Source organism: Colletotrichum chrysophilum (genome assembly GCF_026319265.1).
Source record: "Colletotrichum chrysophilum strain AFK26 chromosome Unknown scaffold_12, whole genome shotgun sequence".
Lineage (NCBI taxonomy): Eukaryota > Fungi > Ascomycota > Sordariomycetes > Glomerellales > Glomerellaceae > Colletotrichum > Colletotrichum chrysophilum.
In genome coordinates, this window is record NW_026517299.1 from 568,841 (window position 1) to 587,879 (window position 19,039).

Here is a 19,039-nt window from a genome sequence, read left to right on the forward strand (position 1 = left end):
CAGAGGATTCCAGAGCTGTTAATCGCGTCGGACTTAGCAAACACGGAGACTAGCACTATTCCCGCTCACCACCAGAGAGCCATGTGCAACATCCGGACGTTCGTTTGTCCCGATCTCAACCGGAAACCCGAGAGGGTGGTCCAGCGTGACTCATCTGCCGTCAATTAACCTTATCTAAACCGTTGTTGCCGGGATGCAGACATGAGACGTAGCTCAGGCACTAACGATATGAAGTTGGGCTCTGCTGACAGACTCCTCTCAGCTGAATAATTCGACCATTGTGCTTGAGAGGGTCTGCCTCATTGGCAGCCACAGGGGCATCCAAGCTTCAGCACATGAGACGACGTGAACACCTGGAATCATCATCTCGAGCTAGTTAAACAACCTCACGTCTCGTGAAGAAGCTTCCAAACGGCCAGGGGGATTTTGTCCAGTGGTGCTTACTGTATGCTGCAAACGTCCCTGACATGCCATCTGCCGACGTAAGCCACACACCAGCGCACCTCGACAGCTTTCTCTCAGGCTCTAAGCTTCAACATAGAAAAGGCATTCTAGTTGCTTGGCGGCATACGGATTTATAAGAGTCGGAGGAAAACATTTTCCCATTCGAGAATGGTGTAACCTGTAAGTCGGCGCGGGATGACGATTGGGCTTAAGCTTTTGACCCCAACCGCACATTAGCTCGGTTTCTTCCTTGCGGACAAACCAATCACAGACATCCTTCCAAACAGATTTACGAGGGATGCCGGATCTCGCTGATAAATACACCAAAATCCGTGGGGCGGATTAGTGATTCTGTCATGTACCGCCCGTTATCTCAATCTTACATGGAAGCACCAATGTCTGACCATCAGCACTATCGCGCTCTACACCTTCAGGGAACGCCAACTCCCTACACGGGTCTAGCGTGCTAAACTCCAGCGCCCGCCCGCAAGCCATCTCCCTCCCCACGGCGTCACGTCAGCCCTAGATGATGTCGTCTCTTGCTCCAGACGACTCGGAATGAATCGCAAAGTCCAGACGCGAAACGGGGGTCCAATGGCCCGGTGACACGGTTAGATCTTACCGCAGCAGATTTGAGACGTGGTAATCAGATTTGCCCATTGGGGAAACCGAGTGCCCCAGTCCCTGCGCCGCTGGAGCACGAAAGCAACCCAGACAGGCGGTACCATGCATGCGCTCCATCGTCCCTTTCCGGTAGCTTCGAAAGCTTCGATCCGGTGTGATTCATAATTGATATCAACACGCGCTAGAAAGGGGACTTGATTTCTTCCGCGTCGCGTTTAATGGTGCTCGTAAGCCCGGGCTGCCACGGACGGACGAAGGGTTGACACCTGCTCGGTCATCATTGACGTGCTAGGCGCGATGTTAGTCCCTTTGGTGTCGATGTAGAGGCTTGTTCCATTGTTCGTCCGAGATGATGATGAGTATATAGATGCCATGAATATCTCATGTCTAGAATCTCTTTTCTCACCACTCCATCAGCTTCAACATCAAGCATACTTGACCTGAAGGCATAGACACATAAGTCTAGAGCCTGCGACAGCAAACCAACCAACCCAACATCTCTCCATCGCAGGATTGGCATCATAGATACCAGCGCCCAAGCCACATCATCACACAACGTCTCAATGGCGAACCTAATCATAGACGCCCCGGTGGGCCAGCTCATCCGTCTCCTCACAGGGACGAAGTTTCTCCGCTACCCGGAAGAAGAGCCCGACTTCCAGCTCCCGCAACAATGGTTTGACGTTATGAATTCTCCCGATGAGAAGAACGACACCGCCGAACCCACCCCGGCCGTAACATCACCGGCGCCGGCCAGCTCCTCCGCTTCCAGCCACAGCGACGATGAGAACACAATCTCCAAGGAGAAGACAGCTGACGCCGGACCGTACGGTGTCGGGGCCACTCGGACGCGGAGCAGAGAGGAGACGGCTCCGTACTCACAGGAACGCTTGGAAGTCGACGAGGCTCACGAGATTGAAAGGACCAAGAGTATACCTATCGCACCGAAGAAGACCAAAGATGGTGCTATTTTGGTGGATTGGTACTTCTCCGACGACCTGAGCAATCCCCTGAATTGGTCTAACAACAAGCGCCTCCTCATCACTGCCATTATCTGCATCTACACATTTGTGGTGTATACTTCATCAGCAATATACACGAGCTCAATCGAGGGTGTCGTCAACGAGTTCGGCGTCAATCTCACTGAAGCTTCATTGGGCCTCGCCCTCTTCGTTCTGGGCTACGGCATCGGCCCACTGGTGTTCTCCCCCCTTTCCGAGATCCCCAGAATAGGCCGCAACCCGATTTACATTGTTACAATGCTTCTTTTTGTTATCGTCTCTATCCCTGCGCCTTTGGTCGACAACTACGCCGGTCTGATGGTCCTCCGTTTCCTGCAGGGTCTCTTCGGCTCTCCATGCCTTGCTTCGGGAGCTGCATCACTAGGTGACATCTACTCCATGATGAACCTATCCTACCCATTTGCACTCATCATGTGGACTAGCTCTGCATACTGCGGTAAGCAAGTCCCAATCGTATTTCTTATCAATATCGTTCTAATCATCAATTAGGTCCCGCTCTTGGCCCCCTCCTCTCAGGCTACGCTGTCACAGCCAAGGGTTGGCGCTGGTCCCTTTGGGAGATCCTCTGGGCCGCCGCCCCAGTCTTCATCGTGATGTTTATCTTCCTCCCCGAGACCTCCGCCCCCAACATCCTCCTCCGCCGCGCCAAACGACTCCGCAAGCTCACCGGCAACTCGCGCTTCATGTCTCAATCTGAGATCGACCAGCGGAACCTCAAGACCTCAGCCGTGGTTATCGACGCCCTCATCAAGCCCCTCGAGATCACACTCAAGGACCCGGCCATTCTCTTCGTTCAAATCTACACGGCCATCATCTACGGCATCTACTACAGCTTCTTCGAGGTATTCCCCCTCGTCTACCCGATCTACTACCACATGTCCCTCGGCCAGATCGGTCTCGTCTTCTTGTGTATCCTGGTCGCCTGCCTGATCGGCGTCGCCATGTACATGTCCTACCTCGCCTTCTACATGATCCCCCGCATCCGCAAGTTCGGCTTCCCCGTGCAGGAGAGCCGCCTTGTTCCTGCTCTGCCTGCAGCCTTCGGCCCCACGATCGGTCTCTTCATCTTCGCGTGGACTGCATCGCCTGCAATCCACTGGATTGCGCCGACGATCGGAATCACGGTCTATGGCGCCACAGTGTTCGTGGTAATGCAGTGCATCTTCGTGTACGTACCGCTGAGCTACCCGCAGTACGCAGCCAGCCTGTTTGCCGGCAACGACTTCTTCCGGTCGGCGCTGGCGTTTGCGAGCATCCTGTTCGCGAGACCGCTGTATGGCAACTTAGGTGTCGCAAGGGGCACGAGTCTGCTCGGTGGACTGAGCACGATTGGAATCATTGGAATCTGGCTGCTTTACTTCTACGGAGCGAGGTTGAGGGCCAGAAGTACCTTTGCTATCTCTGGATGAGCGAACCGAGGAATAGTCTACATTTGATGGAAATTGGCACAGCGTTGCGTGGAGTCTTTTGAGCTGGCTGGCTCTGTTTGATGGTATACCTAGGCTGGGGGAATCATAGGGAATTGCGAGTCTTAATGATATACATAATGCTTAGATTTCATGTCAATCTACACTGAAAAATTATTGAATCATACCTTGCGCACTTACATCGAACTCTCAAACCCTGGATCTGGTGCTGAGTCGAATGCTCTATGCTAACTAGCAAAACCCTCATACATAATGTAACGCGTAGCTTGGAATCTTTTCATAAACAGCTCCAGCGCGAATATTGACGCCGAGAATAGGAACACACACTCTTTATTCAAGTTTGCATTTGGATCGAGAAACAATTATCACTGAATCAATACTAGCTACACCATGTTTCGCCATACCTCCTCAATCACAAAGCTGTATGCTACGACGAACAGAAATTTTTCACAGAAGTCTCTCAATTCCCATTTGAACGGTGATGTCGAATGCATTCATGCCAACAACATATCTCGTGCAATTCGTGCTTGTAGTTGTTTGCAATTAAAATCCCGTCAACCTAATGAGATGTTCAATGTCGTGATACAATCATCGTAGCTGTCATACAAGCTGGAATTCTGGACCATAATCGATTGATTTGGGATATCCGTACGTTCTATTGCAACTTCAGCCGTAGCGCCAATTCATACTCTATGAGCACTCTCAGCCGAGCCTCTAGTGTAAAACGGGAGGGTAGGCGACACGAGTCAAACTACGAATTGCACCAAACCGCACCTCCTCCGGCACGAGAAGCGAGAGGCTGACAGCTCCGACTGACCCTGAAAAGACACCAAATTTTGACTCGTAGCCCAATTGCTACTCGGAGTTCGGACTTTTGACGAGACATACGTCAATATTTACGAAGAGATACCTATATGTAGGAACGTTTCCCGCGGGGCCCCATTTTGACAACATGAGCCTTTTCTTCTACAACAGGGCCAAAGTCCGAGAATATCTCCCAATTTCCATTTAAAAAAGTGGTGATCGTAGTGATTTTAGGCTAGCTGACAGGATGACGAAATCGAAAGACCCGATGGCGACAGCCGTTGATATGGCTCTGGTATCCATTTGGTCAACTATGGAGTCAACCCGGTTGGTCAACGGAAGGGACATGGACGGCCGAGTATCCACACCCGTTACACCGGGCCCCCCCGGACCGCCGTCTAGTTCACCTTTGAGTCGGGGCCCGGCCCCCTTTTGGAGTGACATTCGAAAGGTACTGCGTAGAAGCCGATGGGACTGTGAGGTCGGAGAAATGATGCACTTGTCCGTCATTGCTAATTAGCGCATGGTAATGAAATTCTTGATATGTAGTCGGTGTAGCCTCGACGGCGAGCTTGAAGGGAGAGGGCTTGGTTCTTCTTCTTCCGCGCTTTGCTTGTGAATCTTTGCTGCTGTTGGACACTCTCGGAAGTTGGAGGTCAATTGTTGCAATGTCATTTCTCAGTCTGCCAAAGCTGTTGACCGCGGCGCTCAGCGCCAGCGCCGTGGTAGCGCAGAACGTTCAACAGCGCCAACCCAACATCGTTTTCATTCTCACCGATGACCAGGATGAACAGCTCGGCTCACTCGACTACATGCCGTTCGTGCAGAAGCACTTCGTGAATGAGGGAACATATTACCGCAAGCACTTCTGCACTATTTCGATCTGCTGCCCGTCGCGAGTCAGCTTATTGACAGGCCAAGCTGCTCACAACACTAATGTCACCTACGTTACTCCGCCTCATGGTGAGCAAAGCCTGTCACGTTCCATCGCGAGACTTTCTGACCAGAATTCTACTCAGGTGGATATCCCAAGTTTGTCTCTCAGGGATACAATGAGAAGTACTTGCCTGTCTGGCTGCAGGATGCTGGCTACAACACCTACTACACGGGCAAGCTCTTCAACGCCCATAGCACCGACAACTGGAACAACCCCCACCCTAAGGGTTGGACCGGAAGTGATTGTAAGTGACCGGGAAGCTGAAGTATGATCGGAACCCAATTAACTTTACTGCCTAGTCCTGCTTGATCCCAACACCTACCTTTACTTGAACGCGACATTCCAAAGAAACGACAGCCCGCCTCAGACGTACCCCGGGGAGTACAGCAATGATCTGGTCGCTGAGAGGGCACTTGGTTTCTTAGATGACGCCCTCAAGTTCAACGGCAGCAAGCCTTTCTTCGTCGGTATTGCGCCCATTGGGCCTCACAACAACGGCCTTGGTGGTGAGACAAGCGCCGGAGCTACGCCACCGATTCCCGCCAAGAGACATGAGAACCTTTTCCCCAACATCACAGTTCCCCGGACTTACAATTTCAACCCAGATAAGGTAAGTCTCGACCTTTTTTTTTGAAGTACTTGTCAAAGGAACAGTATGTTTAACACGACAAAAAAAAACAGCCTAGTATGGCCAACTGGGGCTTGATTATCCCCAAGCTCAACTCCTCTGAAATCGCCTACGGTGACAACTACTACCGCCGCCGCCTCCAGACACTGCAATCTGTCGATGAGATGGTCGATGCTGTTTTCAAGCGTCTCGAAGATGCCGGCGTTCTCGACAACACCTACGTCATTTTCACTTCCGACAACGGTTTTCACATTGGCCAGCACCGTCTCAAGCCCGGAAAGACCTGCGCCATCGAGGAGGACATCAACGTTCCGTTCCTCATCCGTGGACCCGGTGTTCCCAAGGGAAAGACGGTGGACTTTGTCACTACCCACACTGACATCGCGCCCACCATCTTTTCAATTGCCAACATCACCCTCCGCGATGACTTCGATGGGTCACCTATCCCTTTCTTGGAAGACGGGATCGCGAAGGCACAGAACGATCCCAAGCATGATCACGTGAACGTCGAGTTCTGGGGCACGCAACGTGGTTATGATGTTTTTGGAGGAGGTGAGAAGAACCGTGGAATCGAAACGGAGCTTTCACTGACTAAATTGTGCAGTCTCGGCCAACAACACTTACAAAGCCATGCGTGTTCTTGGTGATGGGTACAGCTTGTTCTACTCCGTATGGTGCAGCAATGAACGCGAGTTCTACGACATGAAGGTAAGTTGACATGTCGAACTCCGAAGCTGCGAATAGAATGATTGCTGACGCCCAGAGCAGAAGGACCCGGGCCAGATGGACAACCTGGCTGGTAGCGCAACTGGCCAACTCCTGGATAGGCCACTGTCATCTGTGAAAGACCGCCTGGATGCCCTTCTCTTAGTCCTGAAAAGCTGCAAGGCGGAGAGTTGCAGACTCCCTTGGAGTCAGATCCACCCCGATGGAACTGTCAACAACCTTCGCGATGCTCTTGACGCCAAGTATGACGACTTCTACGCTGGACAGCCAAAGATTTCGTTCTCGGACTGCAAGGACTTTTACGACATTGGATCCGAGGGACCACAGGAGCTCTTGCACTACGACCCGTGAGTCATGTGTGCCTGAAGTTCAATGACAAAGCATGAATAATGAATGGTGTATAGAAAATCTACTGCTGTTGGAAGCCCGTGGCAGCTGCCAGAGTTTGAGGAGCTGTAAAGGTTTCCAGCGTGACACATTGGATACAACAGAAGTAATAGAATGATTTGATGCCCTGAAATCTTGCAAGAGTTTGCCACGAGATCGTAATCACAATTCAAGATGACTTGAGCATTGTCGCACCATGACGTCGGCCAAGCCCTGTCATGAGTTCGTGTCTGGGCGGCTTATTGGACAGGAACATTTCTCCGAGCCTCTGTTGAATCAATTGCGAGCCAACTCAGAGCCACCAACGATATTTGTGGGCTACAGGAGGTTGGGCAAAGTTCTTTCTAACGAGTCTGAGTTACTTAATTCAATGCTAATGATACAGAAGCTGTATTCATGCAGTCTATCAGCCAGAGGAAACTAGAGAAGCCTAAGTGCATCTCGGGCTTGTCGGAGCAACAAGCCGCTCAATCCACCTCGACTTTCAGCCGGGACGCAAGTCTGACGCCGTACCATACCATGGCAAAGATTGAGATCAAATTGAGATGAATGCTCATGGCATGGTTTCGAGAAAATCGCCTCCGGCAGGCTTGCATGTCTGGGCTAATCTCATCAACGACGTCCGGCTGTTTTGCGTCGCGAGTTTCTGTATTCGAGTGTTAGCAACAATATATTGACGAAATGAATGCGACTCTTCATTACCCTGATGAATACGATCAATCATCGCTTGTTTCGTTCTGGGGCCATAGATGAACAGGTTCAGGATTGCGGTGATGCCAGCAATGGCAAACGCAACCCAATCCCGCTTGTCTTTCAGTAGAGATGCTGGCCCACTAGGCGGGAATGTAAGTGCCGTTACAACCAGCAAGATAGATTGACATCGAAAGTAGATGGGGAAAAGTCGTTTTTGTAGGGTTGTGAAAGCAGTCTTCGGAAGCTCGTTGTAACAAACTTTGGTGTTGACGAAGGTCTGGAAGAGGGTTGTGCCCAGTAGAGTTGCGTATGAGATGATGTGGCAAGGTGCTAACAGAGTCGCCATGGTTGATGAAGATGATTGGATTGGGGTAGAGATTATCATGTCAAAACCAGCCATCTAGCAATATAGTTTGAAAGTGAAGAAGCAGTTGAAAAATTGGGAGCATCTTCACTTTTATCTCAACCAAGTTCCGCGCGTGTTAATCTAGATGTGCATTAACGTTCCGGCGAACTGTAAGTTCCGAACACCTTCGGATAGAATGCTAGGTGGCTGTGCGTACCTAAAACTAGAGGGAGGAACAGTGGCTTACAGCCGCCCCCACCACGGAGACTCCCACTACCACTCGACAGCTGGTCTGGTCGAGGCTTCCGAAAGGATTCGGAGCGGCGGAAAAGTAAGCATTTTGCTAATTCCAGGCCACTTGATTGGCCTGAGTAAGAATACATGTCTTGCTTTATTATCATCATGTAGCTGATGAGCCACGCCTCCAATCACGTGCAAATCATGCACTACTCTGTGGACTGTCACTCTGGATGGTCTTCTGTGAATGGTACAAACATTGAATAGATGCAAGATTAGGAGCGTGAATGCTGATGCTTCCACTCTGGGAGAGCTTACATGCTCTTGAAATAGTCACGCTGATCATTGAGAACAATGCTGGCCGTTTGTCTGTTGGACCTCAACCTTGCGACAGCATTTGGCTGGTTGAGATGACGATTGTCTGCAAGAAGTCATGATCGACAATGACATCTGTTTTAATGCTGACATTGATATGAGATATGAACCCTCTTCATGAATGATCTACCAATATGTAAGCACATGCTTACATCTCGCCTATAATTCAACTGTCGGTCGGCCTTATCCCGATGATGCCCCGTTCGTTTAAGCTCACCACCCATGACTTGGTTCGTCTTAGAAAGAGGAGCTCGGAAGTCTCGACTTCTGCCCAAAATGTGGCGGTAGCTGACACTCCTGTAATTTTACAGTGGACCACGCAACTCGAACCGCCCGAAAACCCGTGCGCACGTTGCAGCCGGATGCCGTATGACGCCCGCATGCTTCCCGCATGTCACCCACCTTCCATCCCGCGATCGTCGCAGCTCCAAGTGCCGCGATATGATACGGGGAATTATGTGGTAACTGAAACCCTCGGCGCATATAGTACTGCAATGCACCACAACATACCGCCTTCGCCAAACGTATTGTAGAACTAATTGGCCTGTTTATGACGTGGAAGCGAGAGTTCACGTCGTGGAGAAAAAGCAAGCATATTGACTCGGAGGCTGGAGCTATCCGTACATCATGGGGGCTTGGTCGAGATGGAGATGGAGATGGAACCTTAGAAGAAACGGTATATAAGTTTCTATGATCACTTCATCACAAAACACATTGGGCAGGCGCTTCTTCACTCATTCTCTATTACAAATATGGACATGGCTTTGCCTACAACACGGCTCACGGGTCTCGCAGACTCCTACCCGGTGATAGCGGCAGTCTCTGCTGCAATCAGTGTGGTTTGTTCTCAATTTGTGATGATTTCTATCATGTGCGCTGACTAGAAGCCTCGGACAGGCCATCGTATACTTCATCGTCCTCCTTCCGCTATATAACATACTACTACACCCTCTCCGGAAGTATCCTGGCCCAAAGCTATGGGCGGCTTCCCAAATCCCGTGGCTTCGCTCTTACACGGGCGGGCTTTACCACGTCAAGCTCCGCGATATGCACGAAAAGTACGGCCCCGTTATTCGAGTTGGTCCCAATGAGCTGTCCTTCACGTCACCAGAGGCGTGGCAAGCGATCATGGGCCACCGTAAGTCGGGCGAAGTAGAAAACGGCAAGCCGGCTTTCTACGCTGTCCCACCACTCATCACCGGTCTCAACCGAACTGACCACTCACGCGTCCGGCGACTTATGTCTCACGGATTTTCGTCAGCAGCGCTTCGAGACCAGGAACCGATGATCAGGGGCTACATCGACTTGCTGATCCAGCGTCTCCATGAGAACAGCCAACAAGGCCGTAAAGCGGTTGACATTTGTGCGTGGTTTAACTACACGACTTTCGATATCATTGGGGACTTGACTTTTGGAGAGCCGTTCGGCTGTCTGCAACAATCAGCTATGCACCCGTGGGTCGAATTGGTCTTTGCAAATGTCAAGACCTCGGCTATGCGGTCTGCACTTGCTCGGTTCCCAGTCGCGAACCATCTGCTCCCATTCTTCGTCACCCCTCAACTTGTTAGAAAGGCGGCTGAGCACAAGGAACTTACACGAGAGAAGGTGTCTAAGCGCTTGACATTGACAGATGCCAGACCTGACCTGGTGCATGGCATGACCGTTGGAAAAGGTGGCTTGGTATGTGTGATGATTTGCAACTTTACGTTTGAAAACCTGAGGCTGACGTGGTACACAGACCGTCTCTCGTGAGGAGTTGAACGAGAACTCCGAAGGACTCATCATTGCTGGCTCGGAGACCACAGCCACTGCCCTTTCAGGGGCCATCTACATGCTGACGACACACCCTGCGATCCTCAAGACGTTGGCTGAAGAGATTCGATCTGCATTTACCTCTGAGTCAGAGATGAATTCTATCAACACCGCGCATCTTCCATATCTTCAGGCTGTTCTTGAGGAAACCCTGCGTTTCTTTTCTCCGGCACCCAATGCTTTGCCTCGGATCACACCACCGGAGGGCAATCTTGTTCTGGGAAAGAGAGTCCCAGGAAATGTGAGTTCAAGATGTTATCAAAATTCAAAATTGCTTGCATGCATTATTTCTAACAATCCATCAGACCGTGTTGTCAGTTCCGCATTGGGCCATGTATCACAGCAGCAGCAATTTTAGCCGACCTGACGAGTTCATCCCCAACCGGTGGCTTGACGACCCACAGTTCGCCGGTGACCGAAAGGAGTGTATGAATGTGTTCTCCTTTGGTCCGCGCAACTGTATTGGAAAGAAGTAAGACTCGAAAAGTATGGTATTCAACCGTTTCTTTTGCTAATGAAATCTAGCTTGGCGTATGTTGAGATGCGCATGTTCCTTGCTCGTGTGATCTGGAACTTCGATATCGAACTTGCGGCAGAGAGCATGGACTGGCTGCAGAAGGGTCGCTCGTTCAGTGTGTGGGCTAAGCATCCTCTCATGGTCCACTTGGCCCCTCGGCCGGTGGCTGTGTAGGGCAAGCAACTTTCTTTCTGGAAGTGCGAAGTTCCATTTCAACGAAGGTAAGCTAAATACTTTGGCGTATTACGTGTTCTAGAGACAATCCGTATTAAATAGCGATCTTTGGCCGACATTTCAGCCCGGAAGTTGTGGGGTGTGAAACATTCTGCACACTGTACCTATGGAAGAAACTTGTTCCTGAGTACGACGACCTCGGACTCAGTGCTATTTCGCGGCTGGTTTGATAGAACAATGCCTGCAACTTGAAATTAGAGATAGACTGAGAACGATTGAATTGGCGAACATGCAGTCGGAACTGACCAATTGTGAGGGTGATGATTCAACGACGATCCACCGCTCGGGGGCTAAATCGCCCCCGCGCCGAGTGCCCCATGTCAACTGATTCCGCTGTTAAGGAGGTCCCTGGCGTTTGCTGTGCATGAGCTCCCAAGCCAAGTAGGCCCCTAACTCCCACTGTGACGGACATCGGTAATGCAAAGCGGGCCGGCCCTCATCGTAAACTTGGTGCATTTCCTTCCCCGCGACTGGACTTAATTTGGTTAATTCCTCCGCTCTCTTCTTTCTCATCTGTCATCGTATCGGAATGGCGTCACCCCTTGACAAACTAACATCGGTTTTCCCTTGCCCGGGATGTGGCATGGAATTCCAGCGCCAAGATCATCTAAAAAGGCACGTTTTCCTCCATGAGGATTACAAGCCTTTCGCTTGTTCCAAATGCAGGCGTCATTTCTCTAGAAGGTGTGTTTGACTTCGGAGGACAAGAGGTATTCCCATATATCTAAAACAAGTACTGAAGGCGAGAACCCTGACAGAGACACCCTTGAGCGACACGAATTGGTCCACGAACCCTCAATTAAGCAAAATTTGAAGGTGGCCGACAAGATCCGGGGAGCCAAAGCTTGTGTCCCTTGTCGCACCGCCAAACAGAGGTGCGATGGCGACGGACTGCAACCTTGTACTAGATGTGCGCAAAAGGAAAGACAATGTCAATATTTACCTCGTCGCGCCCGACAGGTAAGACCTTATAGAATTCTTCATCCCGCAAAGCGATCTCCTATCATTGATAACTGACGGCCCCTTCTCAGTCTTCGAGGTTTAAGTCTCACGTCAGACGAGAGTCTAGATCAACGAGCACGAGACCCGTCACTGAGTCGGAGAGGGCATCAGTAGAAACTTTACCCTCACATTCAATAGGCCCACTGGAAACCCCCATCCTATCTGACTTTGACACCATGAATACAGGCGGTGAGGCAGATATGGTACTCGTCACCTGTGACGCCTCTCCCACCGCATGGGATGAGATCTTCTCCACGACTTGGAACGAAGCACAATTGCATGTTAACAATGCTGCACTGCAAATGGTGAACTTCGCAAGTCCTATGGCCTTTCCAAATCTTCCGTCTGGAAATTGGCCAGCACTGGGAACGACTAATGAAACCTTCACGATCGATCCCGTGTCCACTCCTCTCTTACTTCAATCTACAACCCAGCACCAGCACGACCAAACGCTCATTTCAGCATCTCCGAGCTTAGACGCCGATCTGGAGAACTTAGGTCACGTACCTGAGCTCACCTCGGAGACATTTGAGGATCTGAGTGCATGGGTTTGCACGATGAGTCGTATGACAAGACCCGTCGATTCATTCTCAAGCCTATCTCTAAACACCTTGAACGCTTTCATACAGCTCTACTTCGAAGAGTTCCACGACATATTACCCATAATCCATCGGCCAACGTTCGATCCCAACTTCGCCCCGTATTTGCTGGTATTGGCCGTTGGTAATGTTGGGCGGCGCTTCTCAAAGTTGGCTGGAGAAATGTGCTCTGGGACTGAACTTGACCAATTTGTCTACCATGCTGCACAGCACCACGTATGTAATATGTTCCCTTTTGTATCAGGTTGTTTCTAGCGTCTAATACAAAGTATAGGTCGGGAATCTGCCACCAAACGACACCATTCCGGCTTGGCTAGCTCAAACAGTGCTTCTCAGCCAGGTGTCAATGGCCTTCTCCAACGACAAACAGAATGTGGAAAGGAGTAAGGTAACAAGAGGCATTCTGGCCGTCACTTTGGGGAAACTTGAGCCTCGGTTGGAGGCAGCCGCCACGACCATTTACACAGATACAGCGCCGTCGAACGTCCAAACGCAGTGGGAAGCCTGGATTGAGTGGGAAGTATTGCGACGTACGGCGTTTGGTCTATGGGTGAGCTACTACCGCGCTTCACACTTGTTACTTGTTGAGTCTAACGTTGTCGTAGCTTCTGGATAGTCAATGCTGCCTGCTCTTCGATCTCACGCCAGTTGTGCCTACAGAGGCTCTCGCAACGCAAATGCCACTTCCTTGTCATGAACGACTTTGGGAGAAGTCATCTGCCTCGGCATGGGAAAAGGCATGCGAAGGTAGGCTCGAAATTGCCTCTTGAGGAAACTTCTGCTTGCTCCGAGTGCTAACAGTTTAGAAAACAACGACCTGTCTACATTACGGGAAGAAATGCAGTCACTATACAAACAGAACCCATTGCCAGAAAACGTGGGGGGTTTTGCACTCTTACTCCTGCTCTTCTGCTTTTTCCGAGACCACCTGTTCTTGAAACAGGTCGAAAACCAAGGCCTCTCAGCAGTGAATAACGACGAGGAACGAGTCACTTCTGGTATGAGTCGTTGGTCAAGGACTTGGCTGCTCTTAGATCCGACCAAGCGACCAAATTCCACGCGCATCAGAACCGTCGCAATTCAGTATTATCATATCATTGGTCTTATTATAGAATTACCCCTGAAGGATCTGTATGCGTTTGCAGGATGGAGAGTCACGCGATTCAAGCAGCGCGAGACTAGACAAAGATTGATGGCATGGGTTTCAGAGCACGGAGATAGGGCGAGGTCTGCGGCACTTCATGCTGGAAGGATATTTCGCCAGTGTCGAAACCGTTCCTCCTGTGGCTACCAGGAACCTTGCGCAATGCTCATCGCGAGCCTTACTCTCTGGATGTACAACAGCTCGTTGACAACCCAGTTGCTGGCATGCCGCGAGAGCTACATTGAGCAAAACCAATCCCCCATACTCCGACTCGACGAAGACAGCGACCGTGAAGAGGCATGGGATTGGATACAGACGGGGAAAAAAGCGCGTCCATTCGTTGCTGGCATTGGTGATATCCACATGCCCGGAGGTCACTCCAAGGCCGTGAATCAAGCCATCAACATTCTGTCGTCGCTGAAGGAATGGCAAATCGGGCAGTTGTTCTCTGTCACTTTGAAAGACTTGATTGTGTTATTTGACAGAGACACTATGAATTAGTGCAAGAAGTACACGTCCTGCCAATTCGAAAACCATCATGCGCTGACCTGGCAGCTTTGAAGCTTGCGCCTAACCCGGCACCCTTCTTTTAAACTCAGGCTCGCGGTGACACCTGAAGAGGAAGACCTCCCTCCAACTCTACAGTGAAGTTGTCGACCCGTCTGGGAGGTAAGAATCCAGAAGGAAAGGTGATCTTGTACTTTCGAAGGATGGAAGCGAGAATAAGTGTCAACTCAACGGGCACCAGGCTAGAGGTTGGGGCTGCAGTCAGCAAATGAAGTATCAACACGAGCGAAATTGCTTTGAGCTTACTTTTGGCCAATGCACATTCTTGCGCCTTTGCTGAAAGCGACCTGATACTGATCCAGGCCCTTTGCTTCGGGGCCCAACCAGCGATTAGGGTTAAATAATCGAGCATCAGGGCCCCAAAGATCAACACTCGAATGCATCGTATGAGCTGACATAGACACAATGGTCTGTCATAGTCAGTGGGTTTTCACACCAAGCCAGCATTAAGTCAAACTTACACCAGGAGGAACAACCTTTCCGTCTACAACGAGAGGCTCCGACAAGTTATGAGGCACGATGCGTGGAAGCCTAGAAGGCACTGCTGAAGCAAGACGAATGCCTTCTTTAACGCAAGCGGTCTATCAGTGCTATCAGTCAGTCTTCAAGTAAAACCCAATGGCACTGTCTGAGTCACTCACCAAATACTCGATCTTTTCCAAAGTCTGGAGCGGGGGCAAATCATTCTTGTCCGGAATAGCAGCGTCAAGCTCTTCGACCAATCTCTTCTCTATGGCGGGATTACGCAGAATCTCGAAGAGAGCGGTGGTCACGGACGTAGCGCTCGTGTCAGACCCGGCCACCAAAAGATCAAGAGATTCGCCAACCAATGCAACATCCGACAGCGATGTCAGATTTTCGAGAACAATGGGATGATTGACAGCCGCTTTTGATCCGTCAGACTTGCGCCAGCGGTTCACACACTGCTCCGCATACTAAACTCCACGGACTCGGGGTCAGACAGATAATGCTTCAACTACCGGTTTGAAGAAGTCTTGTGACCAGGAGCTACTTACATCGGTCAAATGAATGAGGTTGCCTAGTTCTGGAGAGACAACTTTCAGCAATGCCACAGGGATCGCGTTGCTGACTATGCGCAATAAGGGGTATTGCTGCAGGGTCTTCAGCGCCGATGCAGCAACGCTGAAAGCTGTAAGGAATTGCGACTTGAAACTGTCGGGCTGCTCCTCCAGCATACCGCGACTATCGGCAAAACAAAACTCCATAATGATGTTGGTAGTCAGGAGTCTGCTGAGACGTCAATCCACGGACCAAGCAAAATGAATCAGGGGTCAAGAAGATTAACCGTTTCATAGAGAGACGTACCGAAACGCATCATAAAAGTCAATGTTCTGCTTCTCACGAAGCCTTTCAATCTTGATCTCCAAGAGCGCCAATCGCTCACGAATAAGACCCTCCAGCTTGAGGACACCTGCACGCGAGAACATGGGGTTCAGCATGCGTCGCCGTTCTTTGTGCTTAGCCTCGTCCATCTCGGTGAAGACCGTGGGAGACGGCGCATTAAATGCCAGGTAGAAAGGCTCATTCTTGGGAAAAGGGTTAGATTGCCTGTAGATAACCTTGTAAAGGTTCGTATCGGTAATGTGAAGCTCATTTGGCGCGATTCTAATGGCTTTGGCGTCTGCCCTCGTTGTCAGCTGTAACATTCAACCGGTATCACAGAGATCAGAAGGGCAGTCTTACCATATTTATGATGGATTTGCTCATAAATATCTTCAGGGTAATCCTTCTGGGTTTGTTGGTACAGCCAACTATGCGATTTGGCCGCTTGTCTTGGCCCAGGGAAGTTGCTTAGGGGATGCAGGTAAACACGGTAAAGCCCTCGAAGGTAGGAAAAAAGAACGAAGACGAGAACAGCCGCAGGAAAACTGAAGGCGGTTCGGGCTGAGAGAACCGAGTCGTTGAAATGCGGCTGCCATGTGGTAAAATTATCGAAAGACATGGCTGTTTTAGACGTTGAAATCTGATGTTAAAGAGATTGGTTAGAAGAAAGTTGATATGTGAAGCTTCCTTCTCAACGGGTTTTATACAAAAGAAAGGTGTCTTCTTTTAGGCGGGATTCTTTCCATCAGTACAGCTTATGACACAATGGGCCAGTGATTTGAGGAGCCGACGAGACGAATCGCCGACGCTAAATTGAGGAGCCGATTGCGCTGATGCCGTTGTGGAGATTTCGGCTCCTCGATTTGTGGGGCGACAAGCCGACCGGGCGGCAGGCCCCGATACTGCCGCTACCGTAGTTGGAGACTGGTCTCCCCTAGCATTATTGATGTCATTTGCATTGCAGTTTGAGAGAGTCTTACGACTTGGGCGAACTACTGGAAGTGCCGTTAGGCTTAATCCAAGTAGTTGCAGACGTGATCTTTCCACCGGTTTTACACTGGACCTTGAGGGGGTCTGAGAAACTGGGAAAAAACAAGAAGATGAGATGATTCTTGCTAATAGTTCTTTTCTTCTTCTTTTTCCTTTTTTTAATTCTTGTTTTTATCTTGATTGATTACCTCGTCATTGTGCATTTGTCGACATTTGGTCTCCTGCGGATATGCGCTCCATCCATTGGACATGGCCTGGTTCACAGAGCGGAAATGTTGCGCATCCCGCCGGCGTTGAGTGGATTGCTGTAATTAATAGATCGCCTTACCCGTAACTTTCAACATTGCGCAAATTCTCCGAGCCGTAAAAGTTTCAAGGGGTTCATAAGATGAACAATGCTGGATCGCAACGCAGCCGCATCCGGTGGGATAAAGCTTGGGCGCAGAGGAATTTCTGCCGCAGTGCCCACATGGTCAAACTCTACTGACGACATGTCGAGGTTATCTCTCTGCTCACATACAATAAATCGGTTGTAGACCAACTTTATGTTTAAAGAAATGGAAGTTTTCCAAAGCTTAGGCCAAAATCATTGCTTCATTTTCCCTCTAAATCTATGTACTCAAAATCACCGACTTCGCCCAACTCATTCATGACATCTATGCCTCAACGCCGAGGGTGATGTAAGCGAGCATGCCCTTGGTGACGTCCTCGCCGTCAAGAGGCTCAACGATCATGTTCGGGTTCCAGCCGCCAACGACCTCAGCAGCGAAGATGGAATCGATGTCGTTGGTGGTGCGGTTGATCTCGGTGTGGCTGACGTAGGGCTCCAGAGCCATGATCTGGGCGCTGAGCTCCTCGTCGAAGAAGATCTGGCCGGTGTTGGCAATGTTGGAGCCGACGATGGTGCCGTTGCTGCGGACGGACCAGTCGGTGTGGACCTGGGCGTGGATGTGGATGGTGCGCTCGACGTAGAAGCCGGGGAAGACGGTCTTCATTTCCATGATGCCGTTGCTATCGGTGGGCCACATGCCGCGGAGCCAGGTGGTGTCGTCGGTGTGCAAATCCAGGTCGGGGCCGATGGTCATGTTCAGCTGCTCGAGGAGCTCCTCGAAGGGAGTGTTCGGGTCGCGTCCGGTGAAAGAGCTGTAAGAGCCGGTCTGGAGCAAAACTCGTTAGTTTACTTCCTTGATATCTTGAGAATCTATTAGGGGTTCCACTTACAGCATTGCAATGCCACAAATCGACCAAGACATCCTCCATGACTTCGCAAGTGTTGATGTTGAGAACACCGATATCCAGGTAGAGAGGAACACCGGCCTGGTCCTCGCTCATGTCCTGACGCAGAGTCTGCGATTGGGGCCAGACGTAAGGTCCCTTGGTAACCTCAGGGGTCAGGACGCAGGTGTCATTCTGCAGAGTGTTGTAGTGGGGGCCCTCGGTGTGAATGGTGACGTTGGAGTCGCGGGCGGCGAGGTGGCGGCTAGCAAGCGAGCGCTTCTCAGCGTGACGCCTCTTGCGGACCTCGCTGAACTGACCGGCCTGGACGGCGCAACGCTTGGAAAGGTTTCCGCGGCGGACCATTTCAGTGTGGCTCAGGCCGTGCTCATGGCCGGGATGGGCGACAGCCACACCCGTAAGGAGCGCAGTAGCGAATGCGAGGAGTTGGAACTGCATTGTAAAGAATGTTACCGGGGGGCTAAAGAATGTGTAAAGACGGACGAATGAGAGTGTCTGGAAATGCAGGCTACAGATTTCAGCTGATGTTCTGTTCGCTGATCAAACGGCGAAGACGATCACTCTTTATAAGTCTCTCGACGGTTCCGCGTATGCTTTTCACCTTCCCCAAATAGATCAAAAGCCTTTCGTTGCATCGCCCCAAAGGCACCCCTGAGCAGTCCCCAGAGATGTTCATCTCATCGCGACTTTGCTTTTGTCATCCCCCTTCTCATCAGCGCTCAGATTCTCAAACCGCCAACCATTTCGCGAGCCAGATGTTCCACGATCTCCACTGACGTCGGGTGAACGAAAAATGTCGCTCCCACATCCCGAAGAACCACGACCAGATCAATTGCCTTGCCCGGCCCTCCAAGAAACAGGCAGCCAATCAAAACGGAGGTATTACCGTTGGGCACCGGGGTTCGGGGCTCTAAGACCGCATCCGGGCTCCACCCGTGCGGGCC

General features: G+C 50.8%; 5 protein-coding genes across 5 annotated transcripts; 3 read left to right on the plus strand and 2 right to left on the minus strand.

Annotated features, from left to right (window-relative positions):
- Positions 1-1,631: 1,631 nt before the first annotated feature.
- Positions 1,632-3,499, plus strand: COL26b_002525 (uncharacterized protein; the record flags this gene model as incomplete). The annotated part of the gene is made up of 2 exons (XM_053175441.1): positions 1,632-2,526; positions 2,607-3,499. 2 exons carry the CDS (start codon positions 1,632-1,634, stop codon positions 3,497-3,499), a joined length of 1,788 nt encoding a protein of 595 aa, XP_053040747.1.
- Positions 3,500-4,989: 1,490 nt separating this feature from the next.
- Positions 4,990-6,963, plus strand: COL26b_002526 (uncharacterized protein; the record flags this gene model as incomplete). Its single annotated transcript, XM_053175442.1, has 6 exons — positions 4,990-5,284; positions 5,329-5,502; positions 5,558-5,868; positions 5,940-6,438; positions 6,491-6,594; positions 6,655-6,963. 6 exons carry the CDS (start codon positions 4,990-4,992, stop codon positions 6,961-6,963), a joined length of 1,692 nt encoding a protein of 563 aa, XP_053040748.1.
- Positions 6,964-9,697: 2,734 nt separating this feature from the next.
- On the plus strand, positions 9,698-10,938 carry COL26b_002527 (uncharacterized protein; the record flags this gene model as incomplete). The annotated part of the gene is made up of 3 exons (XM_053175443.1): positions 9,698-10,330; positions 10,389-10,703; positions 10,768-10,938. The coding sequence occupies 3 exons, from the start codon at positions 9,698-9,700 to the stop codon at positions 10,936-10,938; spliced, it is 1,119 nt and encodes a 372-aa protein (XP_053040749.1).
- Positions 10,939-15,118: 4,180 nt separating this feature from the next.
- Positions 15,119-16,018, minus strand: COL26b_002528 (uncharacterized protein; the record flags this gene model as incomplete). Its single annotated transcript, XM_053175444.1, has 3 exons — positions 15,119-15,460; positions 15,542-15,773; positions 15,852-16,018. The coding sequence occupies 3 exons, from the start codon at positions 16,016-16,018 to the stop codon at positions 15,119-15,121; spliced, it is 741 nt and encodes a 246-aa protein (XP_053040750.1).
- Positions 16,019-17,515: 1,497 nt separating this feature from the next.
- Positions 17,516-18,533, minus strand: COL26b_002529 (uncharacterized protein; the record flags this gene model as incomplete). Its single annotated transcript, XM_053175445.1, has 2 exons — positions 17,516-18,016; positions 18,081-18,533. 2 exons carry the CDS (start codon positions 18,531-18,533, stop codon positions 17,516-17,518), a joined length of 954 nt encoding a protein of 317 aa, XP_053040751.1.
- Positions 18,534-19,039: the final 506 nt, after the last annotated feature.